The 24,313-nt window shown below is 36.9% G+C and overlaps 1 protein-coding gene across 2 annotated transcripts in view; it reads right to left on the bottom strand.

The window, feature by feature from the left end:
• Positions 1 to 24,313, bottom strand: part of CDK19 (cyclin dependent kinase 19) — a 133,130-nt gene that overhangs the window by 68,612 nt on the left and 40,205 nt on the right. For both annotated transcript variants that reach the window (XM_056342833.1, XM_056342832.1), the window contains 2 exons: positions 13,493 to 13,603; positions 1,138 to 1,278 (listed from right to left, as the gene is read on the bottom strand). In XM_056342833.1, coding sequence (XP_056198808.1) covers positions 1,138 to 1,233 — 96 coding nt within the window. In that variant the 5' untranslated portion in view covers positions 1,234 to 1,278; positions 13,493 to 13,603. The remainder of the gene's footprint in view (positions 1 to 1,137; positions 1,279 to 13,492; positions 13,604 to 24,313) is intronic.

The following is a 24,313-nucleotide window of genomic DNA, read 5'->3' as shown; positions in this document are numbered from 1 at the left end:
GAAAAACTGACAAAAAATACCAAGGAACAAGGTTAAAAAAAAAAAAATCCATACCAAAACCTGAAACCCCATTTCTGGCCACTGTTACTAAGTATTATGACAAATTAAATACAATTTATTTTAGCAGATGTCTGTGATTTCTATTCCAGGCCCACCTTAGTTTATTCATATTTTTTAAGAAAACATTTGCTCTACATCCAGCAGTTAATTCAAGCCCCTATTTAATATTACAGACTCAAAACCAATCTATGTCTCAGAAAACTTAATCAGTGATTGTAAGGTACTGGACATACCTCCCTATTTTGACATACTGGGGCAACTATGAAATATAACCAAATAAAAGCCGTGGCTTTATGCAGAAACTACACTACATTTCCTACCATACCTACTACTGATGTTGCAATAGCATAACTATTAGAAGAGATTTGGCATATTAACCAGCACATCGTTCATCTCAGGCCAAAAGGTCTAGTTACAATGCAAGTGGCAGCAAGCATTATATCCATATTAGCAGTATTCTTTTTGCAACCCTTGATAGCACTGCACTTCATGAGGAGTGGTGGGAAACTTTAAGGGGAAAAGGATAATAACTAAGACAAGGCAACTGGCTGCCCTTGTAATCTGCAGTCAACTTAAAGAGCCACTACAGGTCATGAGAAATTTCAAGATGACAACTCTTTCATAGTTCTCTTCCCACGGTCAGAAAAAATACCACATGGAAAAGAAATACTCCATGAAAAAACTACTCTTTCACAAGCTTTTATGGTAACTTGCACGTAAGCCAAACAATGTACAAGGGTATCAATCACTTTCCAACTTAAACGCCTTTTCAGAGTCATGCAGAACATAAGAATGTTCAACCAACATGTATCAGCTGGCTCATGCACTGTTTTCGGATATTGATATCTACAATGCTTTTACCGGATCTAGCATCATTGTCTGAGCTCAGATGACTCAGACATGAACAATGTGAAAACATAGCTTGTTTTCATGTTTAAAAAGCCTCCATTGGTCTCCTGCAACAATAACAGGAAGAACTGTACGGATCGATATGCAAGATTACCAATAGGGGTTTTTCTTCTCCTACCAACAACATGCACGTAAAACTTTCTTAACCAGGTAACAAGCAACACTTACCAGATCTCTGTGGAGCACCCAGTTTGCATGGAGGTAATGGATTCCATCAAGGATCTGGTAGAGTAGGGATTTAACCATTGATCTTGGCAACTGCATGGGCTTTTTATTTGCTTTTGAGGCACGGTGAAACTTGATAATATGCTAGAAACAAAACAAGTAGAATCATAAGCATGTTAGGTAAGTGGAAAGGTTTTTCTGTTGTGGTGTTTTTTGTTAAACTATTAACACTAAATAATGGAATGAAATACAAAAGTTCATTGAACTTCGCAATTAAAAGTAATAGTGATGTGCTCACAATTTCCTTGAATTGTTTTTGTTCTCTGAGTTGCTTTAAAAAACAACTGTCAAGCTTCTGTTAATATTTAAAGACTGGCTACTTACCTTGAGTAAGGTGTCTTAGACATTCTCCTCCCACCCTCCTCCCCATCTGAGATCCTCTTACCCTCAGCTGCTACAGCAGAAGCCCAAACCAGCAGTATCTACCAGAAAGACGACTGCACTCTATGCTTTCACACACCTTCACTCTTCCTCTCCAAAACCACCCAGGCCAGAGTGCCTGCAACTACTTTAGTGTTTCCCCCCTAAATTAGAATACCAGTAAAGAGAGTTTAAATAAATATTTAAATAAAGAAATGGGGCCACGGGAGCTAGGCTGGAGGTGAGCAAGCAAGACACAACTCCTGAAAACCTCACATCATCACATAAGGGTGAGATCATGTTCAAACACCTAAAAATGGTTATATTCTCGCTTCCAAGTTTTGGCTGCATACTTCACTGATGATGACAAGCTAGTGGCTCTTACATTACAGAAGTCAGTCAGCCTACTAGAGGACTAATACCACATAAAAACATGGAATGCAGAAAGGGACCCCAGCATTAGTCAATTGAAGGAATGAAAAAAAGATCATGAAAAGATTGCTGAGAGATCATGAAATATTCATAAACTAATTACTATTTATTATAAGATCAATGGGGGTTAGGTTTGGTTTTGCTACCCTGTACAAGAAATAAAGTGGGGTGAGGCCGTTCTACATTTTCAATCCTCAGACAAGGTGCCTTGCAAGACAAACACAATCTTAACATATTGCCATTCAGCAAACAACTAAATCCATTTATTCGCGGGGGGTGGGGGGGGTGGGGGGGAGAAATCTTTTTGAGCACTATTCCAAGAAGCATCTCAAATTAGTTTTCAATTATGTGCTCTTTGGAGAGACAGAAATAATAAAGGCAGTTTGCATTTTTACTGAGAGCAATTCAAAATGCTAATCCGTAGAGTGACAAGACTACTAATTACCCAATTCTTTAAATAGGATTTGTTTAGTTCAAGATCATCTCCCTCTCCAGGTTAAAAAGGTAGCCAACGGCTGTGCTTTCATTAGACCTCTTCTCCCTCCACCACCACCCCCTGCCAAGTCTGTCACTACTGCTCCCAGTGAAAATGATAATGGATTAATGTTTCCTCATGGTAAGTGCTACCTCTGGCTGTCACCAATACTTAGCCACTGTCAAACTGTGCTTAGCAAAAGTGTAGACAATACAGTTTAAAGAGAAATTAAAAAAAAAAAAAAGAAAACATCCCAAAAAAAAATCAGAACAGCTGCTTGCTTACTCCAACAGCAATGTTCCCACGGAGCCTTTCACTACAACAGTGATGGCTGTATATTAAAAAACAGTGTAAAAGAAACCTACAGGATTATTGGTTTTTAATATACAAATGAGGATCAGTAAACAAAACAAACTCTTAGTACCTGATCCTTCTTCAGTACCTGATCCTTCGATCCTTAGTACCTGATATGAAAACTATAATGGAAAGCCTTAAGGGTTCAATTCCTTACCAAAGGTTTTTCTTGTCATGTGGCAAGATTCTGTGTCAAAACTTCAACTGGGAGTCCCTACTTTCCAGTACTACACAATGCTCACTGGATAATGACCTTCATGTGTAATTATGATCCGATTTTTAAAACAGTAATGATTCCATAAACTCCCAAATGATTGTCTTTATCAATACATGGTATGAAAAGATACAGGAGCACCAACAGGCCAAGGTCACGATACAAGCCCAGCCCAGCCCTTTTTCAAGGTGCATGTAATCACTAAAGGGGATTTCAATACCTGTTCAAAAACTGACCAGTATCCACACAAAACATTATTCCTTATAATAAAGGCATACAGAAAATGAAACCGAAATAGGGTCCCATGAGACAGCATGAGACACAACTTAGTATGGATGCATTGAGGAGGAACGCTCTGCCTCCGGCCCTGCCACAGCCCCTCTGGTGCCCTGGAGGAAGGGACTGCGACAGCACCAGGCTCGTACCATCTGATTTCTGCCCCTGCACTCTCATTTGTGGCTCCCTGGTTCCTTCCAACAGATTGGGAATCCTGCTGAAGGTTTTGTCCCATGAGAAACTAAAGATCCAAGCAGACATTTGAGGCAGCATGAGAATCTGCTTGGGAACAAGACGCTAGCAATCAGGCAGCTACTAGTACGGCCGGGCCATCCACTAGACTGGCAAAGCAAAGCCCACACAAGGGTAGAGGAGAGGAAGGCTTTTTCCTGTGGTGATTCAAAGCAGCAGCATCCCTATTCCTTCCTCTTGTTCCACAGGAACCCTAAGGTGAACTTTTGAGGCAGATAATCTCCCCCCACACTGAGCTTTAGGTACGCAAGTTACCTCTAGACCAGAACTAGCGTAACAGTGCAATGCTAAGCTAAGTCACCCAGCCAGACTTGCCAGCTGAGGGCTCACCACCACACTTACCAAAGTGGGTGCACACTCCAAAAGATGTCAGAGCTTGCTCTTATCTGCCTCTGAAATACCACTTAGACACATTCTAAATCACCTTTCTCTGATGCTTGCTTGTCCCAGTCAGAAAGGCTAAGAGAGCAAGCTCCTTTCTTGAAAGAGTTATTGAATTGCTGAAGTGAATAAAAACTGATAGTTTTACTTTAAGCAAGAAATATCACGATTAGATAAAATTCAATTTCCTACAAAAGCAAAAAAAATAATTATTGTTGCCAACTTACTCTACAGAAGTTTATATCTATCAAATTGCAGCTATCACCCCATCACAGTTTAGATTAGAGAACTGAACAAAAATTAAACTCAAAACATACCGCAGGGACAAATATTACAGGGAACTGAAAAGCTGAATTGCCCCAAGCCACTGAAATGAATCCACAGTGCTTCTGACCAAGCCCTACTCAACAGTTTTGTAAAAAAAGTAGTTAATTAAATTTCTTGTATGCAACTAGCCATATGAAGAAAGACCAACACATAAACCCAGCACTAAACAGCAATTTTAATGGCAGTGTCCATCTAAGAAACAGAAGGGCAAGTAAATGCCATTGCTGAACTGCATCTCTTCTACTGGAGGCAGCAAAGCCCAAGCTTTTTCTTACTTCTTTCTATTTTCAGAAACAGATCTATATGGCCCAGCCACCGTTGTGGGAAAATATCCCTCAAATTTTTTTAAAAAAATAAGAGCAACAGAACAGAGTTAAATGAATGGCTATAATTTGACAAAAGTTTCAGACAGCAGGCCTATCAGGTGTACAGTAAGCTCCAAACCAAAGGATGTCATAACAATATAACGATGCTAAAAGATTTTTTTCACTTGAGCAATTCTGCAAACTTCAGCTATGGCAGGGAGATGCACTCTCTTCGTTTAAGACTTAATAGTTTGAATCCAAGACCTCAGGTGTAGAAACGGGTGCAGGTACCAGCACAAACCAGGATGTTCTTTATACATAACTGCACCATTCAAGTGGATGAGGCATTCTCCACTAGCTTCACCTCCTCAACAGTCCAAAAGCGCAGCCTCAAGTACATCATATAACAGCTGTAATCTTAGAACTAACAAAGGTATGGAATAATCTACAGAAATTATAGGAATTGTAACCTGCATTTCACATTCCCCAGGTGACTGCCCTAACCACTAGGCTTCAAAACCACACTCCTCCTTGCTCTCATTCAATAAATCTTTTTGTAGAATAGCACAGCATCAAGACTGTCCCATGAGCTATGAGTACAGATTTGAATCCTGACAGGTACAAAGGACATTCTGCATTTGTCACCAGGAACCAAAAGGTGTGCTCAGACACTACAGGTTCTAACCTTTAGGTACACTCAAGTTCTTTGCTGAAGCCTACCCCTAATGGATAATCACTAAGAACAAAACATGAGAACTTCCACAATCCGGTCACATCAGAGGCATGTTTGCAGCAAGACAACAAGCAGACAGAGGGTCAAACAGCTTCAGCATTTTCCACATCTTTTTTCACTGTCACTCCTCAAAGATAACTTAATTCCCATATTCTGGTAAGACCACAAAAGCTGGAAAATACCCAGACACATTCAGCAAAAGTTTCGGAAAGCCTTAATTGTCAGTGTGCACTGCCAGTTGCATGCTGCAGAACAGAAACCCATCCACAATTTCATTTTAATTAGTTCATCAGAACATTGCAGATGCAAACCCTCCCACTGATATATCTAAAATGCTTCAAAACAAAAGAACACATGACATATGAGGTAAATGAAGCTCCAGGCAACATTTAAATCTATTCAGCATAAGTAGCCAAGTTACTTTCCCTTTCTGCGCATCTGTATTTTCAGATTCCTAAATCTTAAAAACATGCTTCCACTGATTGGATTCCAAAAATGTTGTGAGTCAACTGGGTATTCACTTTTGAAAATAAAGATAAAGTGAAAATATTTCTATCACTTCTACATATTTTGTTTTAAATTTAAACAAGGCCTTGACTTTGTGGCAGTGGCTTTAAGTCTATACTCTAAATTAAATTAATACTTCACTGACCAACACTAAAGTGCACGTTTATTAACATTCTAGACAAGTAATGAAGCTTCCAGAGGCTTGCTATAATTTGCTGTTCGCAGTCTCTGGGACTACTGGTTTTATTTACTAACTGCTTATTCCCAATTATCAGCTTCAAAAAATGTAATAAAATTGAGAGGAGAAATGGATGAACTGGCTTATTTCAGTAAGACTATTTTAGCTTTTGCAAAGGCAAGACTATATAAATGATAAGTGATAAAGAAGTGCAAAAGAGCTAAGCATTTGGACAAAACATACAATGGTGACTCACTGAACTATGTTCAGTCTAGTAGTTCGTCTGTCTTCTACAGACTAGTGTGTTGAAATTAGTTTGAAAATTGGCTGATGAAAAACTAGACACATTTTCTAAATCCTCCACCATAAACCAACTAAACATAATGCATGACAACATACCGCAAACCCATTTAACTTGTTTTAAGAAAATCCCTGGTATTTACTCAGCAGTTAAATGAACATTTAAAAAAATCCTAATTTTAGCCTGATTCCAAAGAAGCCAAGTTGATGCAAACATACTCTCTCTGTGTTTGTGTCATCTCGTTCCCAATTCTAAGAATTGTTGTTCAGTATGACAGAGGTTAAAACAAACAAACAAACAAACAAGACCTGGGAAGTTTTCATGGAAGAAAGAAGACAGCTAAAGGAGAGATTTTATGCACGTCTGACTAAATGAAGTTACAGTGTGAGCTCCCACCTCAACAGACATGAGATAATCCACAGACCTCAAGACACAACCCCCTAAGATACCTGACTAGTTTGAGTTCTACTGCTTAAGCCAATGCTTATTTCAAAATTACATGCATCTCCATCAAACTGAAATATGATGTCAACACAGATGCTTCTTCCCACTGAAGTTGTCTGTTCCAACAATTTAGCACAAACCCTTCGCTCTATCCAATCCCTAATACAGCCTTTGAGAATAAAACAGAATTACGTCAATGCGTCAGTAAAGTTACGTTTTAGTATTAAAGAGATGGAAGTTTAAAGACATGGAAGCTTGGATACACATTAAATCTGTGCCAAGGTCAAGAGGAAAATGTAGATTATATGACTTCAAGTCTCATTTTAAACGTAGAATTATTTCCATCTTCTCTCCTCAGCAACCAATACCCAGCAATCAAAGTTAACTAATATTGTTGAGCATTAATGTTGCAAAGCACTTAAAAGTCTATGGAAGAATAAATCAAAATCTAAAGGTGGTAAAACAATCAACCATGCATTGTTTGCACAATTTTATTTTTTTTTTTTTAAAAGAAGCATAGACCCAACTAACCTGAGTAATATTTGCTGTTCCAAAAATAAATCACAGCTTCAGAAGCCTACCCTTAGGAGTCATTTCAGACACTAAGGTTTTAGACACTAAAAGAAAATAAATGTTGTCAAGCATGTTATCACAATAAAATAAAATCAAAACAGAAGTGGATAAAAGTATTTCTACAGCAATCACCTAAGTTTCCAATTTTGGAATCATTACAGCAATCAATGCGACAGTCCTTCAGAAGGGGGGTGGGGGGGGTGGGGGTGGTGTAAAACTTCACCTCAACATGCTCCCTTCTAAATGATGCCAGCACATGGCCATCATCAAGTATTTTCTCCAGAAAGTCATTAACCAAACTGCCTAATGAAAAATCCATTTCCAAGTGACAAGAGGTCAACAATTTAAGTAACAGTGAAAGAAGCATTGATACAGTAACATTTGCTAATGCCAACTCGCTTTAAATACCTGAGCTTTGAAACAAAGCAGACAACAGATTCAATGTAATTTTCTTAGGTTTTGCTGGGGTCTTTTTAGGTCTTCTACATCTTTCAGACCTAAATATGTCAAAATAACTCTAGATGATAATAAAAACATCAGAATTCAGCTACCCCTGAAACGCTCAGTATCCAGGCCATTCCATTCACAGTAATTCCTCACACGTCATGCTTTTGCACCCTTGCCTCTGTCTTTGGGGTCTGTTCCTACCTGTTGTTTCCCCCATTTCTCACGCTTCATGGTACGGAAAATGAACTCACATAAAGTACCCTCTAACCCCCACAACCCCAGCAGAAAAAGCAAGTTTTGTGAGTGACAAGCGCATTCTCGGAACAGACAACTATCGATATCAACAAGAAATGGCGCTGCTCTCCACAAGATATCCAAGCATCACTTTGGTATCAAAAACACCCCATCCATTATATTTCAAAGGGATAAATCATGTCATAAAGACTTTCCATAACCATGGCCGATGATAAAAATTGGAATGTTAAAGCCATCAAAACCTATACCAGCCCACTCCCTTCTTCCCCAACAAATCTTACATGCCTCTGCCAGCTAGCAGAATCCTGTATCGGTAACTACACGCACAATAGAGGAGACAGAACAAAGAGTCACGCAGTGGAGCAGGACTGAATTAAAACAAAAACATATACATGACTGCAGCAAATCAAAAGAGAAAAAAATAAAACCACTACACTGAGAAAAGTATTTTCATCTATGTAAAAATATTTGTGATCAACTGCTGTCTGAATTATCCTCAAGATTTAGAACTAAACTGAAACCTAGTGGAAGAAAGAGTTATAATCGATTACACCATATTTGAGGAATTCTTTCAAACTCAGATATATCAGAAAACATTCGTGTGATTATGCAAATGTGCAGTTTCGTTGCACAAATCAGTTTGCAAAACCCTCACAATTTCATTTAGCATATAAGAACATTATTCAAAATATTGTTTGCTGAAAATAAGTATATTTATATATATATTGAGAGAGTCAGCTAGTGTTACAAAATTTACAAGTAGAAAAAATATTTTTCTCCTTTCCATTATTTGATGATTATTTTTAGGTATACATGACCATGCTTATAATCTCTATCCTACACTTTTAAAGAGCACAATATACATAAGTAACAAGTATTTAATATAATACAAAGCCAGTCTGTGCATATATTTTCATTATCAATAATATTTTCAAGATTAATTTTATTTCATATTTCTCAGTAGTATTTACTGCTAAGCAGTTAGTTGTTAGAGGTCACCAGTTTTTAATAATAAGAGAGAAACATTCAACCAAACCTAAAAAATACCCATCATGGTTCAACTGGTCTTGGACAGTTAATGTATTATCACATTCAATATTACAAATCATAGTTAATAATTTACTTATTTATTAAGAACCCATTTATTAAGAACCAACAATGGTTTTTATGGCCATAAAACACATTCAAAACATTTTACTGTGATAAAAACGCCACTGTTTTTCAGAATGATATTTTAAAAAAAAAAATAATCAGAAGCTTCTGATTTAAGTTACAACATAGATTTCCAGAAAAGGGGATCTTAAGGCTTTCAAGTTACATGTATATATTAAATGAGTCTGGAAACTAGCTCTGTACCATAGCTAAAAAAGTGGATACCCTATCAAATCAGCACATACAAAAAAAGAGTTACATAAACGTTGCTTAGGAACAAAACTCCTATTTAACAATATAGACACTATGGAATTGAAGACATTGAACATGTGCTTATCTGCAGTACCAAAACCAAAAATACATGCTTTAGAAAGTATGTTCAATACTAAAAATAAGATGCTATAGAAGTATAGGAGAGCAGCTAGGAACAAAAAAAAGGTCTAAAGTATTATAACTCTTCAATGACTAAAAGTAACTACACTGACAACAAATAGAATTCACCTCCAGAGCAGATTTCAACTTTTCTAAAAGTCCAATGAAGTAACCATCATGCATTTAATATAAATTTGAATAATGTCTTCAAGTGCATGAGTTTTACATAGGAAGTCCTGGACAGCAGTACACAACTTAAGACTAAGGTAAAATAAGAACACACATTGAAGTTGAATAGCAAAGTAAGTTATTCCTTAGTGATAAAATAGCAAAAACCTATGGATTTAAAACAACCTTTTTTTTTAAAAAAAAAAAAAAAGGTCAAAAATTAACAGAAAAATACACATATCAGTTGAAGGAATTACACTTTTTCTTGGAAAGATTTCATCCATGCATAGTTTTGTAAGACTATGAAGTTTTAACTGTGTACTGGAAAAAGTAACTTTAAAATAGTATGAGTTCCACTCATGGACTTAAGAGTAACTCAGCTACGTGTTAACATAGTTACATTTTTGATCTTAACATACATTAATCAAGGCAGAAAACCTGAATACAATTTGGATTTAAAGCACTCACGACCTTATGAGTAGATATTGAAAAAGAAAAGTCCCTCACAGGAGACAGAACAAGAGAAGGCTGGTTCTGTGGCTATGAATATCTGAAGCTTAAAGTCTCAGACATCTAGAATATAAAGGTGTGACACCGAAGCAGGTTGCCAGGGATTTAGAAAGGATGTGGCCTGTAATGTATGAGATACTCAATACCATCTCTGGACAGACACATTTTTAACCTTCCATCAGATATTCCTTTTATACTGAGCTACAAGCTAATGAATCTTGCATTTACTTCATAGCATGAACATATATAATGCGATGACAGTGTAGACAATACACTATAAATTAACGTATGTGGCACATCCAACAGTCTAAGAACTTTACCAGTTGACAGACACCAACAGCCAAGAAAAATCATAAGGAAATCATCTGTGGATTACATTAAGAGTTATGGTAATTAAACCAAACAAGGGTTATAAATCAATTCATCAGAAGAATTCCTATACTCTTAGATATTCTTTGTTGTAACCTCATGAATGGCTTTGCATATTTTTGTATAATGCAACATGAGAGGTAATGAAGGAAAAATATTTTATAGACTGTTTAAGTTTGTAGGCAAAGACAACATAGTAAGTTATCAGCAATACCTGTCAAAAGTAGTTCAAATTAGAATAGCTTTCTTCATCCCTTAGTAACGGTATCAACAGAAGTTACAGCAAATTATAAAGTATGGTGCTATCTATACTCACATTTCATATTTCAGCAGTCTAATCATTGGGAATTAAATACAAAGTTAAAAAAAAAGTTCTTGCTCACCATAAAAGAACTTTTTAATAAGCTTAATTGGCACCATCACTTTTCCTCATTAGAACAGGACAATCTTTTTTTTCCAGCATTACAAAATTAACAGTATAAGATAGCATCTAATATAGTTCATTCATCTCTTGCCAAATGTTTCCAGTACAGAAGCTGAAAAAATGTAATGATTTTAATTAATCTGATGTTTTGGAAGTGATGAGCATTTACTCTTCTCATTGCAGCCAGTAGGAGTTAATACAGTTGGGCAGCTTTGAACAGAAGGACGATACCCATACTTCAGACAAATTTTGGTAAGTAACTCTAAGGTACCTATATTTGAAACCATTGAAACTACCTCTCTCTAGTGATAGCACATCTACAATTCCAAAATTTAAATCCTTCTAAAGTGATACCCACAATGAATAGACTTTTTTTGCTTTTGTGTAGTGCTGGGGGAGCACAAGGTGCTAAGCAATAACAAAACGTGCCAATCCCCTACTACAATTTCTACCCCAAAGAGCTGAAAGGGCACAAGCTGTAAAGCACAGGAAATGCAAAACACAACACAACACAGACAGAATGACAAGTGGTTGTTATTACTGAAATGCGTTACAAAATAAGTGGATTTTCAGGAGTTTTTTGAAGGAGGATAGTGAAGGATCTTTACGTACATTAATTGGGAGGCTGTTCCATGTGTAGGAGGCAGCGTGGAAAAAGACACAAAGTTGGGAGTGAGCAAAAGAGACAAAAGGGGAATTAAGAGCGATGCTTGGGAAGTGCTGACGGTAAAGGAAATGAGGACCAAGGTTAAGCCAGAACCAAGAGTGCCTTGAACATGGCTAACTTTATGCAAGGGAGGAAAAAAAATTCCTGGCAAAGGCTTAAGAAGCAAGGAAACATGGGCAATTATACAGCAAAAGAGAAATGATTCGTGTAGCATGTCCCATAGGGGGGGGAAAAAAACAAAAAGTAAGAGTTAGGAAGTGGGAGACCAGTTCACATCAAATAACTAGTGTAACAAACATTTCAGTCTCAAGGAATAGAAAAGAATTAAGTTCACTGAGATTATGACCAATACCCAGCCAGATGTGAAGAGTGGTAATATGATTAGACTGCAGTTATTCTTCATCTAAACCTGTTAAACCATGTGAAAAATCACATATAGCGTAATAACCACTTGCCCAAAACAAATTCAAATGGAAAAGGTTAGAAAAAAGGTATTTTAAACATGCCATTCAATGTAGCAGTAAAATATGTTTGTTGTGGTTGTTCTATAAAATGAGTAAACTCATTTGGTGCACAAATAAATTCTGTACCATACAGGGGTTTAGCTGCTGTATTCCTATTCATCATCACTGTCACCAGTTATGAGAAATACACAAACTCTCAGTATACACTTAACTTTGATGAAGAAAACTTTTAAAATACAAATCTGTGACTCCATAAGAGAAATCAAATTAAGATATTTTTTTAAGCATACGAAGGGGAACGAAATACTATGACTTTACTTGTTCCGAGCCAGGAGCACCTTTTTGCATGGTCTAATTTTATGTTCCTTCCAGATTACAATTTGTGTCACTTACAAGTACATATTCATTAGCTCTTGAGAGCTAAGTGCAAAGAAATTGAGCAATTTGTCACTAACATTAGTAATATAAACTTTTATATTATTGAGCCTTAAAAAGCAATATTGGAATTTATATTACTGCTTCCTCTCCTTGCCAGTATTTTCAAAGAAATTATAAACATATTCATTAATACTCTTAGTGTTTTATATATTTTGGGGTTAAACACAAATCCAAGCCCAAGCAACTCACACCTTACGAACAGGTGTGGAGCTTGGATATTTGTATGAGTTCAACTCATCACATCATTGATGTCCATCTCTACAATAGATCAACTCATCACATCATTGATGTCCATCTCTACAATAGATCAACTCATCACATCATTGATGTCCATCTCTACAATAGATCAACTCATCACATCATTGATGTCCATCTCTACAATAGATTAAATCAAATCATCGTATTTTGCTGGGAACTTAAAAACAGACATCTAAGCCTCTACTCCTTTTCCATATAGTTATAGTCGACCAGTAGGCCCAATCAGCAGCACTACTTTTTCTTCTTATTTTCTTTCTGCTCATACTGTCACAAATTCACTGTTTAGAATTAGATGATTGAATGTTGGTCACTTCCACTATATCTCAGTGATAGGACTCAGTGAAGTGCAGAGAGAAAGGGAGCAGAAAGAGGGAGAGCAGAGAGAGAGTTTGGTTGGTTGGTTGCAAACTGTTTTACAAGTCCTCCATTTAGGAAAGCTTTCTTTAACTCCAATTAGAGCTTGTAGGAAAAATCTTTTCGCTTCAAAATGCAACATGACTTCAAAAAATTCTACATAGCTTTTTGCAGATTTTCAAGTGTACAAATAACAGGATGTCAGTTAGACCCTAATTACAAATTTTATGCATCTCTGTGCTATATGAAGGTATATCGCACACACTCATATTATACTACCTCAGACACTCGGGGAAATCTGTACTTACCCACAAATCATGTTCAGCATAATCAAACAGCAGCCAAACCTTTCTGTCACTGTGAGAAAGGAAAACCTTCTGCAATGCAATCACATTAGGGTGCTTCAGCTCTCGTAAAAGCTGCAAAGAAACAGAGAAGCTCTTGTTACTTCTGTGTTTTTTTAAGCAAGACACAAGACAACAAAACAGGGCTTAGCACAAAGAGTGAGCAATTAATCCTAGAAGAGGCCCTAGAAGAAAAGATGCCAGTGATTCAGCACATAATCCTCAAAATGTCAAAATCTGTATATACACAGCCTCCGTGGCATGGGTTACTGTTCTGCCAACACAGCTGGCCATCACCAGCTACCCTTCTTTGCCCCACAGTCAGCACACAGCTGCCCATCCCACCTACTCATCCCACTCACCCTCAGCCTCTATCCTAAAGTAAAAGATGTTACTACACACAAACATAACTGTTCTGTTAAAGGTGAACATCAGGATTTGAGAATGCCAGAATGAAGTCTGTATTGCTGGTCCAGCTCTTTATGTGGACAACGCAGTCCTTGATCACCACATAAATTATTGGTAGTACAATGATTTCTTTTGCATTGGATCCCTGTCTCACTTGCCTAGAAGTCCACAGGGTGGATCTTCTCAGAATATAAGGCTGCTTTCAAAAAGAAGTTTACCAAAACCATTTTTCTAATCATTGTTTCAACTACTATCCCATAATGCAGAAATAAACCCAGGCTTATTTATGGCTTGCCAGAAAGAAAACTAAGTCTCATGACTAATTAGACAGCACATTAAAACAGGCACCACTGCTGAAGTCATCCTTCTGCCAGATTAAATCAGTCTCAGGAGGAGTTGGGAAGCAGTACTCCCAAAAACATCACTTCCATGGAATCACTTTTTTTTTTTCCCCTCTTCCATACTGCAGTCACAAGAATGATTGATCACTTCTGTTTTATCTGAAAATTGCTTTCATCTGCAGCACTAGTATATAAATTGCCAACAATCAATTTATAATGGCGAAATAGTAAATGGAGTAGGTTCCAAGGCACATTTGAGAGAAATGAATTGTCCCTTTTTTCACCTTACAGAGAAAGATGCAATATGGGGGCGGGGGGGGGGGGGGGGGGGGGATAGGGGAATATGGAAAATTATTAATTTTAATTTATATTATCCTTTGGCTATACAGGTATCTGTCAAGACAAGGTATGTTCTAAGGAATATTACAACTGCTTAGATCTATTCCAGTTTTCCAGCAAATGAAATAATTTAAATGCCTTTTCTACTAAGCAGGAAGCATTTTCTTTTTGTTTCTTCCTCTCTCTAAGCACTAAGAACTTCTAGCTGTAAAAGAAATTCCTCCCTAATGAACTGATCAATAGTCACACCCAGGTATCACTTACAAGATACCAGTAGATATCATTTTATCACGTAAATAGTAACAACTTGCAGAATTATAACCTAACAATACTCTAGAGATTAAAATAAGTCTCTTCGACATGCATCAAGAGATGTTGCTGTATACTTTGTCTTTAGCAATATTAAAAACTGTTTTCCAGTAGGGACTTGATGTAATGCCTCTGCCTCTTCTCTTTTCTTTCTCAATAAGGAGTTCTTTCTATTTTATGATAATTTTTACACTATGAGAAGGAAAAAAAAAAAATATAGTAGGCACTTTTTTTTTTACTTGCTGTTAGATTTTTCTTAAAGATACTGTTGGCTGCAATAGCAGTATAAAATAACTCCAGATTTTTCTTCCTTAAAAAAATGAGATTAAATAAACCATTATCTCAAAATATGTAAAACTTTGCAGTAAGAAACAGCCATAGAGAATATATTTCCATATCAAATGCTAGCATATAATAAACACTAACAGAAATATTATGTAGAGCATTAAGAATGGGAAGACTGCCTAAAGCATTGTGCATTAACAGAAAGGTACTATATGAAAACGAGACAGGAATGTGTATATTTCAGTTCTGAAACACTTCTGCTCACACCAGTCCACAGAGAGAAAACGTACATAGCAGTGGGCTATCAGAACAGCCTGATTAATAAATGAACCTGAAACCTCTCCTTTTTATGCAAGTCACAAAAAAGGATACTTCAATATGAAAGGAAGTGTAAATTTCTTACCCAAAACAATGACATACACTCATTTACAATGAGTAAGTTACTTCTAACGCATCATTCTTCTCTTTTGATTCAACTTAGATAACACAATAAGCATCCCTATCCACACCCAGCATTTTTCACATGAGTTACTGGTATGATCTTAAACACTGATTACCGTTACAAGTAAGGGAACGTGGGAAGAAATCAAGTTAGTTTTATACTACACATGTTGAGTTTCTAACAGAGAATGTCTGTATCTGAGCTGAAGGTGAAGAATACAGTACTCTAAGGCCAACAGTGTCTGCAAAAAAGTTCTGACACGATTTGCGGCTACTGGATGACTGGTTACAGTTGCAGACATAGATGGTAAGAGCTCCCACCAAACTAATAAAGCCTGTTTACGCAGGTTACAAACACAGTCTCTACCTGCCTGCTTCTCCAGCCTGGCCTGCCCATAAAAGCTAGCAATTTTTCTAAATTGTACTGTAAATGAACATGTTAAAAGCAGTAAGATTGTTTTTAAAGGTGCAATCTAGAAGATGCTGGGATGCTCCCGACACCTTAATCATGGCGGCTACTGCAGCCTTATAAATAAAAATGTTATGTTTTTCTCTCACGAGAAGTAGTTACACAGCAAAATATTTCAGAGATACGAATGCTTACCAAAAGACATCTTCTCTAATAGTTATATTTAATGGGATATTCATCATTTATAAAGAACATATATGGACTTGATTCTCTGACTTAAACTCATTCTGTAGTTATTTAGACACCAACCAATATTAAAAACTAGACTGAAAACTTGTCAAGTAATCTTGTTAGATTATTAGACCATGTTAGATGGAACATGTAACAGAAAATACTGGTAAGTTATTATTAAAAATATTAAAATAAGCTTTTGTGTTGATTCTGTACTCCAACAGATTAATTAATTTGTTAAATCATTTTTCTTTTAATTCATTAAATCAATAAATAAGGTGGAAGGCAACTCAAATTTTATTTTCTTGTCACCTGTCTTAAGTGAATGCTTTAGCACTTAGCACAGCTAGTAATTTTGGAAGTGCTTTTGTAGTTTCAGCAAACAACAGACCTGTATACCACCTTCTTCTACTATATAATAGTACTATATATAGATAAATATATATAATAACACTTCTAACACTAATATAACAGGAGGCCACAAAAAATTTCATGTAAAATAGAAACCTGCAAGTGGACGGAAGCGGTACACATCCAAACCAGCACAGTTTTAAAGGCTTTATGACATTCTGGCTGTCAAGACTGTGAATGCTGCACAGCAGCCGGGAGCCATACCAAGAAAATGTTGGCTCTAGAGTCCAACACACTGGTCAAGAATGGAAGATCTGCTCTAGCTATGCTGGGCTTGCAATGGTGCTAGGCACCAACTAGATGACATGAGAAACTATAGCTCAGGGTACAATTGGCTAGCATGAGTCACCAACAGAAATGTCGGTCAGATTTACAGCTGAAAATAACCTCATCTAGAGACAAAGACAAGCAGAAGAGAGTGACCACAAGGACTGAACAGGTCCACAAAGAGCGGAGATGAGGGGAGTCATTCAAAAAGCACTGGAAAGGTGGGATCAGAAAGGAATACAGGGCAGAACTAAATACACAGCTATGGAAATCAAGAGTGCAAATGTGAGATGTTTCAAAGATAATTATTGACCTGCCGTTTAGCTAAAAAGAAACCTGAGATTTCAAAAACAGTATTTTCATTAAAGCAGACAGGGGGAAGCCAATAATGTGAAAACACGGGGTCATATTTAAAGCTACTTGCATCGTGGCTGTATCAACTACGTACCCTAATGACTTTTACGCCTGACTAGAATTTTGTCAATATTTAACCTCCACACCAACCACCTAACAGTACTCTCATTAATATTTGTCTAAATAGCTTCAAAATTATGTACTGCTTTAAAGGATGCCAGGGTAGTCCCCAGTTGCCCAGCTAACCCTACTCTTGAAACAAAGACCTAACTCATGTTAGATTTGCCACTTTAGATTTTCTGCCAGCTTCTGCTATGAAGGGTTGTGGGTTCCTATCATCTTTGTGCAGACTAAGAACGAACCTGACTTCAAATTCTCTGAATAAGGGAGCAGAAAACCTAATTGTTAAATATATTGCCCAAATTGGGGGTGGGTGGGGTGGGGGGGGTGGCAGGGGAAGAGTGTCTTAAGACTAGAGTTAGACTTTAGCTTGGTATAATGTTTCACCTTGCCATGTCACCCTTTCACTACTCCCTTTATTAGCAGTCACGTGCCACATATATCTAACAGTTAAGTCATGCACCTTTTCCTGAAATGGTTGTATGTTTGTTCATCACCACAAACACATTTCACAAATGTGCATTTTAGCCATATCTAGAATCCCAACGACAACTTCAGAGACACGGTAAATAATTGTCTACAGCTTTTCTGCACCACAGATTGCTGTATAAACTTTAAACATACAAAATGGATAGATGAGACATAATACCAATACTATTTTTCTTAGGTCTTTCACAAAAGTAAATCAGTTTGGAGACTTGGTTAATTCAAGTCTAAAGTTAGAAAGAAGTTGTTAATAAACTGTCCTAGTAATTGAAAGATTGCATTCTACCTGACAACATTTTATTACAAGGTAACAGCCCAAATGTAAAAAGGATCTGCAACTGCTAAAATCTATTACTAAGTGAACACAACATCCTATTTTAATGGTACTGTAGCTTACTGTTCCTCTAAAATTTCAAGTTCCATCATACACAAGTTGCAGTAAAATGCTAATAAAAACCTGTCTCAGGTGAGTAACAGTATGTATCGGTCTTGGTAACAGCATAAAAAGCAGTTTAGGTAGAAAGTCATTCAGAAGGACATCATTCTGAATTGTCAACATCTGTGCAACTTTAATGGCTTTCTTGTAAACCTATTAGATTTTTTAATTATTCTTCTGGTCAAGCGAATCGTACAAATGCCTTTGCTCGCCACTTCTCTTAGTTGATGCCACAGTCTCAAATCTTAAAATGCTGCATTTGGATAGCCCGAATGGCATGAAACAGCTTGTACGATTCCAGGCAGCTACACACTATATACAGAATGGCAGTAATTTCTTCAAAGGGTAACAAAAACTAGATGAAATTTACTGCACAAAATTCTGAATTCATGCACTTAGAAACTAACCAAGAATTTCTACTAAAGACTAAGAAGGCATCAGGTACAAGTGACAAAAAGGTAGAACCGGATTACTATAGAACAAAGAAAACTGAGAGCTTAAGTCTGATACTAGATATACTAGTTGAGGTATTTACAGGAGAAAAGAGGTGTATTGATAGCAATACATAAAAGACTTCTGTGATGTACTTTTAAATATTACATGTGGTTTTCTTTACCTATGCTCAAACATCTCCCCTTCCACACACACACACACACATATACACGACGATGAACTCACCCTGAAAGAGGCAAAGGGTGTCCACAAGAGCAGTCTCTCCCTCAACAGGGAAGAAAAAGCTTACTCAGTTATGTAACCAATAAAATATTGAAAGGGAATTAGATTGATATCCATTAAAAAACAGAGGCATGAGCATTGAAAATGAAAGACATAATTACGCTAAATGACAATCATGGTTCAAGAACAGGCAGATACAACTGATAAGAGATAAATTTACCCTGCAGCATGGGATCTCATGAACAGAAAGGTTCAAGAATGTGCCTCAATAACAGGGAAAACAGCATCTCTCATTTGCAGCTTGATCGTAATTTGGGGGGAAAAAAAGTTACTAGCTGAATCTGATGTAACAGTCAGGCACTAGATTCAGTGATGCAATACGTCTGCGTAGTATGTGCTTTTATAGAAGCCTTCATGAAAGGTGGGTTTGGTGAGGACTGATTATTTCCAGCAGATGAAAAAATTCATGTACTGATTGGCAGCCACCTTCTACAGTAATTTGGTTTAACCTTAGCCTACAAATTATCACCATATAATGCAAGTAACTTTTAGATGAAGTAGACCAGCAATTATGAATTGCTCTTTTGAGGTACAGAAAGTTCAGCCTCTCTCCCCACAAAGAAAAAGACAACTTCTGTGAGACAGAAGGAGAGTTACCCTGTTACTAGTATAACCATCGTGATCAATTACAAAGGCGTTTAGCACATTTAAAAATAGTCAAGGCAGCACATTCCTCAAAGAACTAACTGTTGCACAGAAATACTTTTACACCACAGGATGAATAATACTTTCTAGCTAAAACCTACAAAAGCAGGGTGAAGACACTTTCATCTCACTGCGAAGGAAACCTAAGAAAAATTAGGGAAAACAGGAAGACAAACATCACTCTCACTACTGACACTAGTAAAACTTGCAGTAAACATGTATTTCTGTGTCAGCAATGACAAAACCCGCAATCATCTTCAGAAATTTATTCTGAGGTCAATATCATCTAAGAAGTATTCCTATCTTTCACACAGTTTACTCCAATCTTTTGATCTACACAGTTAAACTGATCTGGAACACCCTTGGTAGTTTCTTTGACAGAAATGCACTCTGCTACCCCAACCATCTTCCAGGCTAGAATCAAAACATTTAACAGATGGAGATGTGCATCACAAGAAGTCATAGGAAAGACCAAAGCACGAGCCTGATCCCTCATAAAAGCAATTGTACAGTGTAGAATTTTAAAGCTGCCTCTTGTGTGATAAATCTATTCAAAGCCTCTAGGGTCAATGAAGTTGGTTTTAAATTGAAGCTGGGGTTTTCAAAGGAACCTAAAGATCATCATTTTACTTTCTCAGAAGCTCTTTAAAACTTCCAACTTACTTAGATGTTATTAATCAAGACTAGATCCTCTCCTCCGTGTTATTAGTATCATCCCTTCCATGTAGACCCTCTGATGCCTATTATCATACTGAGCTCATGCTGCAGCTTTTACCTCAGGGAGGTATATGGGCTTCTCAAAATAAAAAAAGGCAGCTATTAATTTTATTAAACTTGTAAGAACAATTCTTTTCTAACTGTGCTACAGGCTTCAAAGTTATCAGAAAGAAGAAAAGAGAGGGAAACTGAAAGTGCACCACATTAAAAAAAGTACTCAAAAATCAGCTTTGTTCAGTGATCCAAATTGATTCTCAGGTTTGAGATTTTCCAGTTTGGATTCCCTTTTCTAGTTGGAGAAACGCCACTTACAGAGTTACCACATAACTGATGTGTAAAAAAAAGAAGTAGTAATAAAGTCTTTACTTTGTAATAGCTTCAAGCTGAGCAGGTATGAAGGGTCTGTTTATCAGTCCTTCCAGCTGTAAGATGACTGTGGCTAGCACATGTGTAAGAGGTCTCAAAAAGATGTGGGCAACAAAAAAAGACATGGAAATATATATATACTAAATAAATAAATAAATATTAAAAAAAAAAAAAACCAAAAAAAAAACCCACCCAGCACTGTTGAAGGAACCTGAGAAGAAAGGTAAAAGTTGAAATGGTAGCTTAAACTCTGCTTCAGAGAGGACATATTCTTTGCATACTCGTCTGGTCAAGCCCTGCCCTTGGACAGCCTTTGGCACACAAAACCAAGTGCAGGAGGCAGACTGAAATGCCAAAAATTAACAAGTGCCATTCTTACATGAACTGCTAATGAACTTACATGAACATAAACTGAGGAGTTTACAAAGCACGCTCCAAATTAAAATTAACAAGCTGAAATATTTTAAAGCATGAGTCCAAACAGACTCTCTTCTTCCCTCTAACCCTCCTCCTACACAAGCACCCAATTTTCATCAGTTTTATCTCAAGTAGTCCTTCATATTGAAATGTCCCTCTAAGCCTGCTCTACACGTCCTTCAGCCTTCTCCTTTCTTCACAGTTCCATCCCTCTGAAGCATGCAACCACACACCAAACTGTGAGGGCTCTGAACTCCCACAGCAGAACGATAAACTATGTTTAAAAAAATAAATAAGTAAAAAGACACTTAACAGAAATTAGCCAGTAAATTGCCAAATGCCAGGACAGGAAGAGGACAAAAATGTGCTCCACCCTCCTCCTATGACAAGGATTAAGAAAGTATTTATTCCATAAATATTTTCATTTCAGGAGCTGAAAATGGTCTGGCATTGCTAAATAATATTATTATTCTGAAACAAAAGCTTGGCAAAAGACTTCATAAGTATTACATTTTAACTAAAATAAAGGAACAGAAACTAGGGTAACTGCATTTTTATTTCTTGAGGTTCTCAGCAAAATAAAATTGAGTAACTTTAGCTTTTCTTGGAAAACAGAGGCAGAAATACAAGTATGACAACTCTTTCCATTTCTTAGTTACCCACATGGCATACCATGGCACAGACTTCTTTCTACATGGAAAAAAAGAACTATTGTAAAATTACTTCCAAAACAAGAAAATTGTTATTTTTTTATACAACTAAGTAAGGAAATGCCAAGATTAAGATCATAGAATGTCAGCTAAGCTCCAGTGCCCATATTAAATATATAATTTATTTTCATATATTTTCTAGAAAATACATCTGAATTATTAATTTCTGCATCTTCCTAATGGAAACCTTGTTTCCTTTCAGACAATCAAATTCTAAGCTTTCTCTTCTATTAAAGGCAGCTCTGTAGCCAAACGTAGTCAGTTTGACAGAGATTTAACAATAACCATTTTCCTCCCAATTGGAAGGTACAGAGAAGTTTAAGCTCTGTATCTCTCCACAGAGTTTTTTCTCCTTATTTGGCCTACAATAAAAGAACATTAATCCACACAGATAACACCAACAACTAAATCGAAAACATCTATAAGCATACTCCAAATTTGCTTTTTGGTTGACAAAAAATACATTTTCTGCTACTGAGAAGAAATTTCCCCATGGAACTAAAAAATACTTTTAAACCTAAAGCTATATTAGAACAGTCTTTACAATGGGGCAGGAGGATACAACACACCACTTCGCTAACATAGCTTTAAAATTCAGAAGCAGCATCACATAATTCCACAAACCTACACATTCAGTCTGGGGTTCAAAAGTGCAAATGGTTTTCTCTTGCAATGCTTATTCTAACATTTCTGCACTTTTCCTCACAACCAGTTACAATCTTACTCTTGCACTGTATCTCACAGAGAATAAACAGCAACAGCAACTGAGGTTTTTCAAAACCCTTGTAGAAGGGCAACTAACAAGACTAGACATCAGTTCTGATCAGTCATCCATTTTTCAAAGTAAGTTTTCCTCTCAAAAAGTTCAGAAAGAGAAATATTATATAAACCAGAATAAAAGGAATAGTGTTTTAGCAAAGAATGGCCAAAAAGTGTATTTTTCCAACCTCAGGATGATTATTTATGGCACCATTGTGATCCATCTCTCAAGAGGTAATGGATTTCTAACCTATGCAAAGGACTGGACAGTTATTGCAATGCTATCCTGAAAAGAATTCCCATAGAAATTATTTTTACAACCTATGTGTCCCCTTGATTCCTAAAGTTCATTATCTCCTACTTAACTTCTTGATTTTTATTATTAAATTGAAATTTTCATTTTGTGATACTCTTCCATTTTCCACAGTTTAATATTACAAGCTACACAACACAAATTATATCATCAGTTATTTGACAGTTTCATGAAAATAAAATCTAGATCTTGACAAAAACTTCCATCCAATAACTTCTTGTATCCCACCAGTGATAACAAACAGAATTCCAGAATACGTCTTTTGGACTCAGAGAAAAGTGCAATTCTGTGCCTCTGCTTTAGATCCTGAATTATTGCTATTACATGATACGAAATTTTCCTGGTTTTTTTTTCTATACAGATCCAGAGCACATCAAGCGTGACAATGCTGAGCTGCTTAAAATCCCGCTCACACCTATACCCAAGACCCAAAACATCTGCCAAAACCACCTGTAAAAATCAATCTGTGTGGGGTTCTCCCAGACGATAGCTAACAGATTTGGCTCTGTAATAAATTGGCTGGGAGACTGCCAGCATCTCCTCTTAATCTGACAGCTCAATAATGAAAGCACTCCCACCGAGTGGCAAACCTGGCTCCAGTCTTCCCTGTTGCTCTGACCCGCTGAATGGAAGGGGCACAGTGCAAGTATGACTTCGGGACAACACACGGAGTAAATAGACGTGACTCCCTGCAGCCTGAAGGAAGGTATCCCAGCCCTGGATGGAACCAAGAAATGTTGCATACATCAAGTAACTGAAATCCCACACAGCTTCTCAAGTGTGCATGCTGAATGATACAAATCCAACTCCAGATTTTAACTCTACCTCTGCTTTGTAAAGGACTTGGTGTATTATTGAAGGTCAAAGAGTATGCTGCTGAGTACTGTCACACCTAAGTCCTCAGCCTGCATACAATTATTTCTCCAATACAAAAACATACAGGAATATAAATCAAGTCTTATAATTAGGCAACAGTCTAACAATAATTCAGAATTTCCAATAGCATATTAAAAAGGCAGTCTTCCTATAATACGAAGTATTAATCCAACACTCCCCTGTGACTCAAAACTGTTTGGAAAGAATTAGTGGTGGCTTAACTTTGTAGCCACTGGTTGTATGCTAGATCACATACCAGCTGTCCTGCAGTCAGCCTAAAGCAGCATTAAGTCCACGCTCTGAGAAACTCTAAAGAAATGAAAATCAAGTGCCTATGCCCTAATCTGGACCAAACACCGATGGCTGATTCAGCAACGCAGCAGCAGCCTCCAGTCAGGATACAGTTCTGT

The sequence above is a fragment of the Falco biarmicus genome, chromosome 6 (genome assembly GCF_023638135.1).
Source record: "Falco biarmicus isolate bFalBia1 chromosome 6, bFalBia1.pri, whole genome shotgun sequence".
NCBI classification, from domain to species: domain Eukaryota; kingdom Metazoa; phylum Chordata; class Aves; order Falconiformes; family Falconidae; genus Falco; species Falco biarmicus.
The sequence above is the reverse complement of the archived record's forward strand: the minus strand, read 5'-3'. Positions and strand labels throughout refer to the sequence as shown.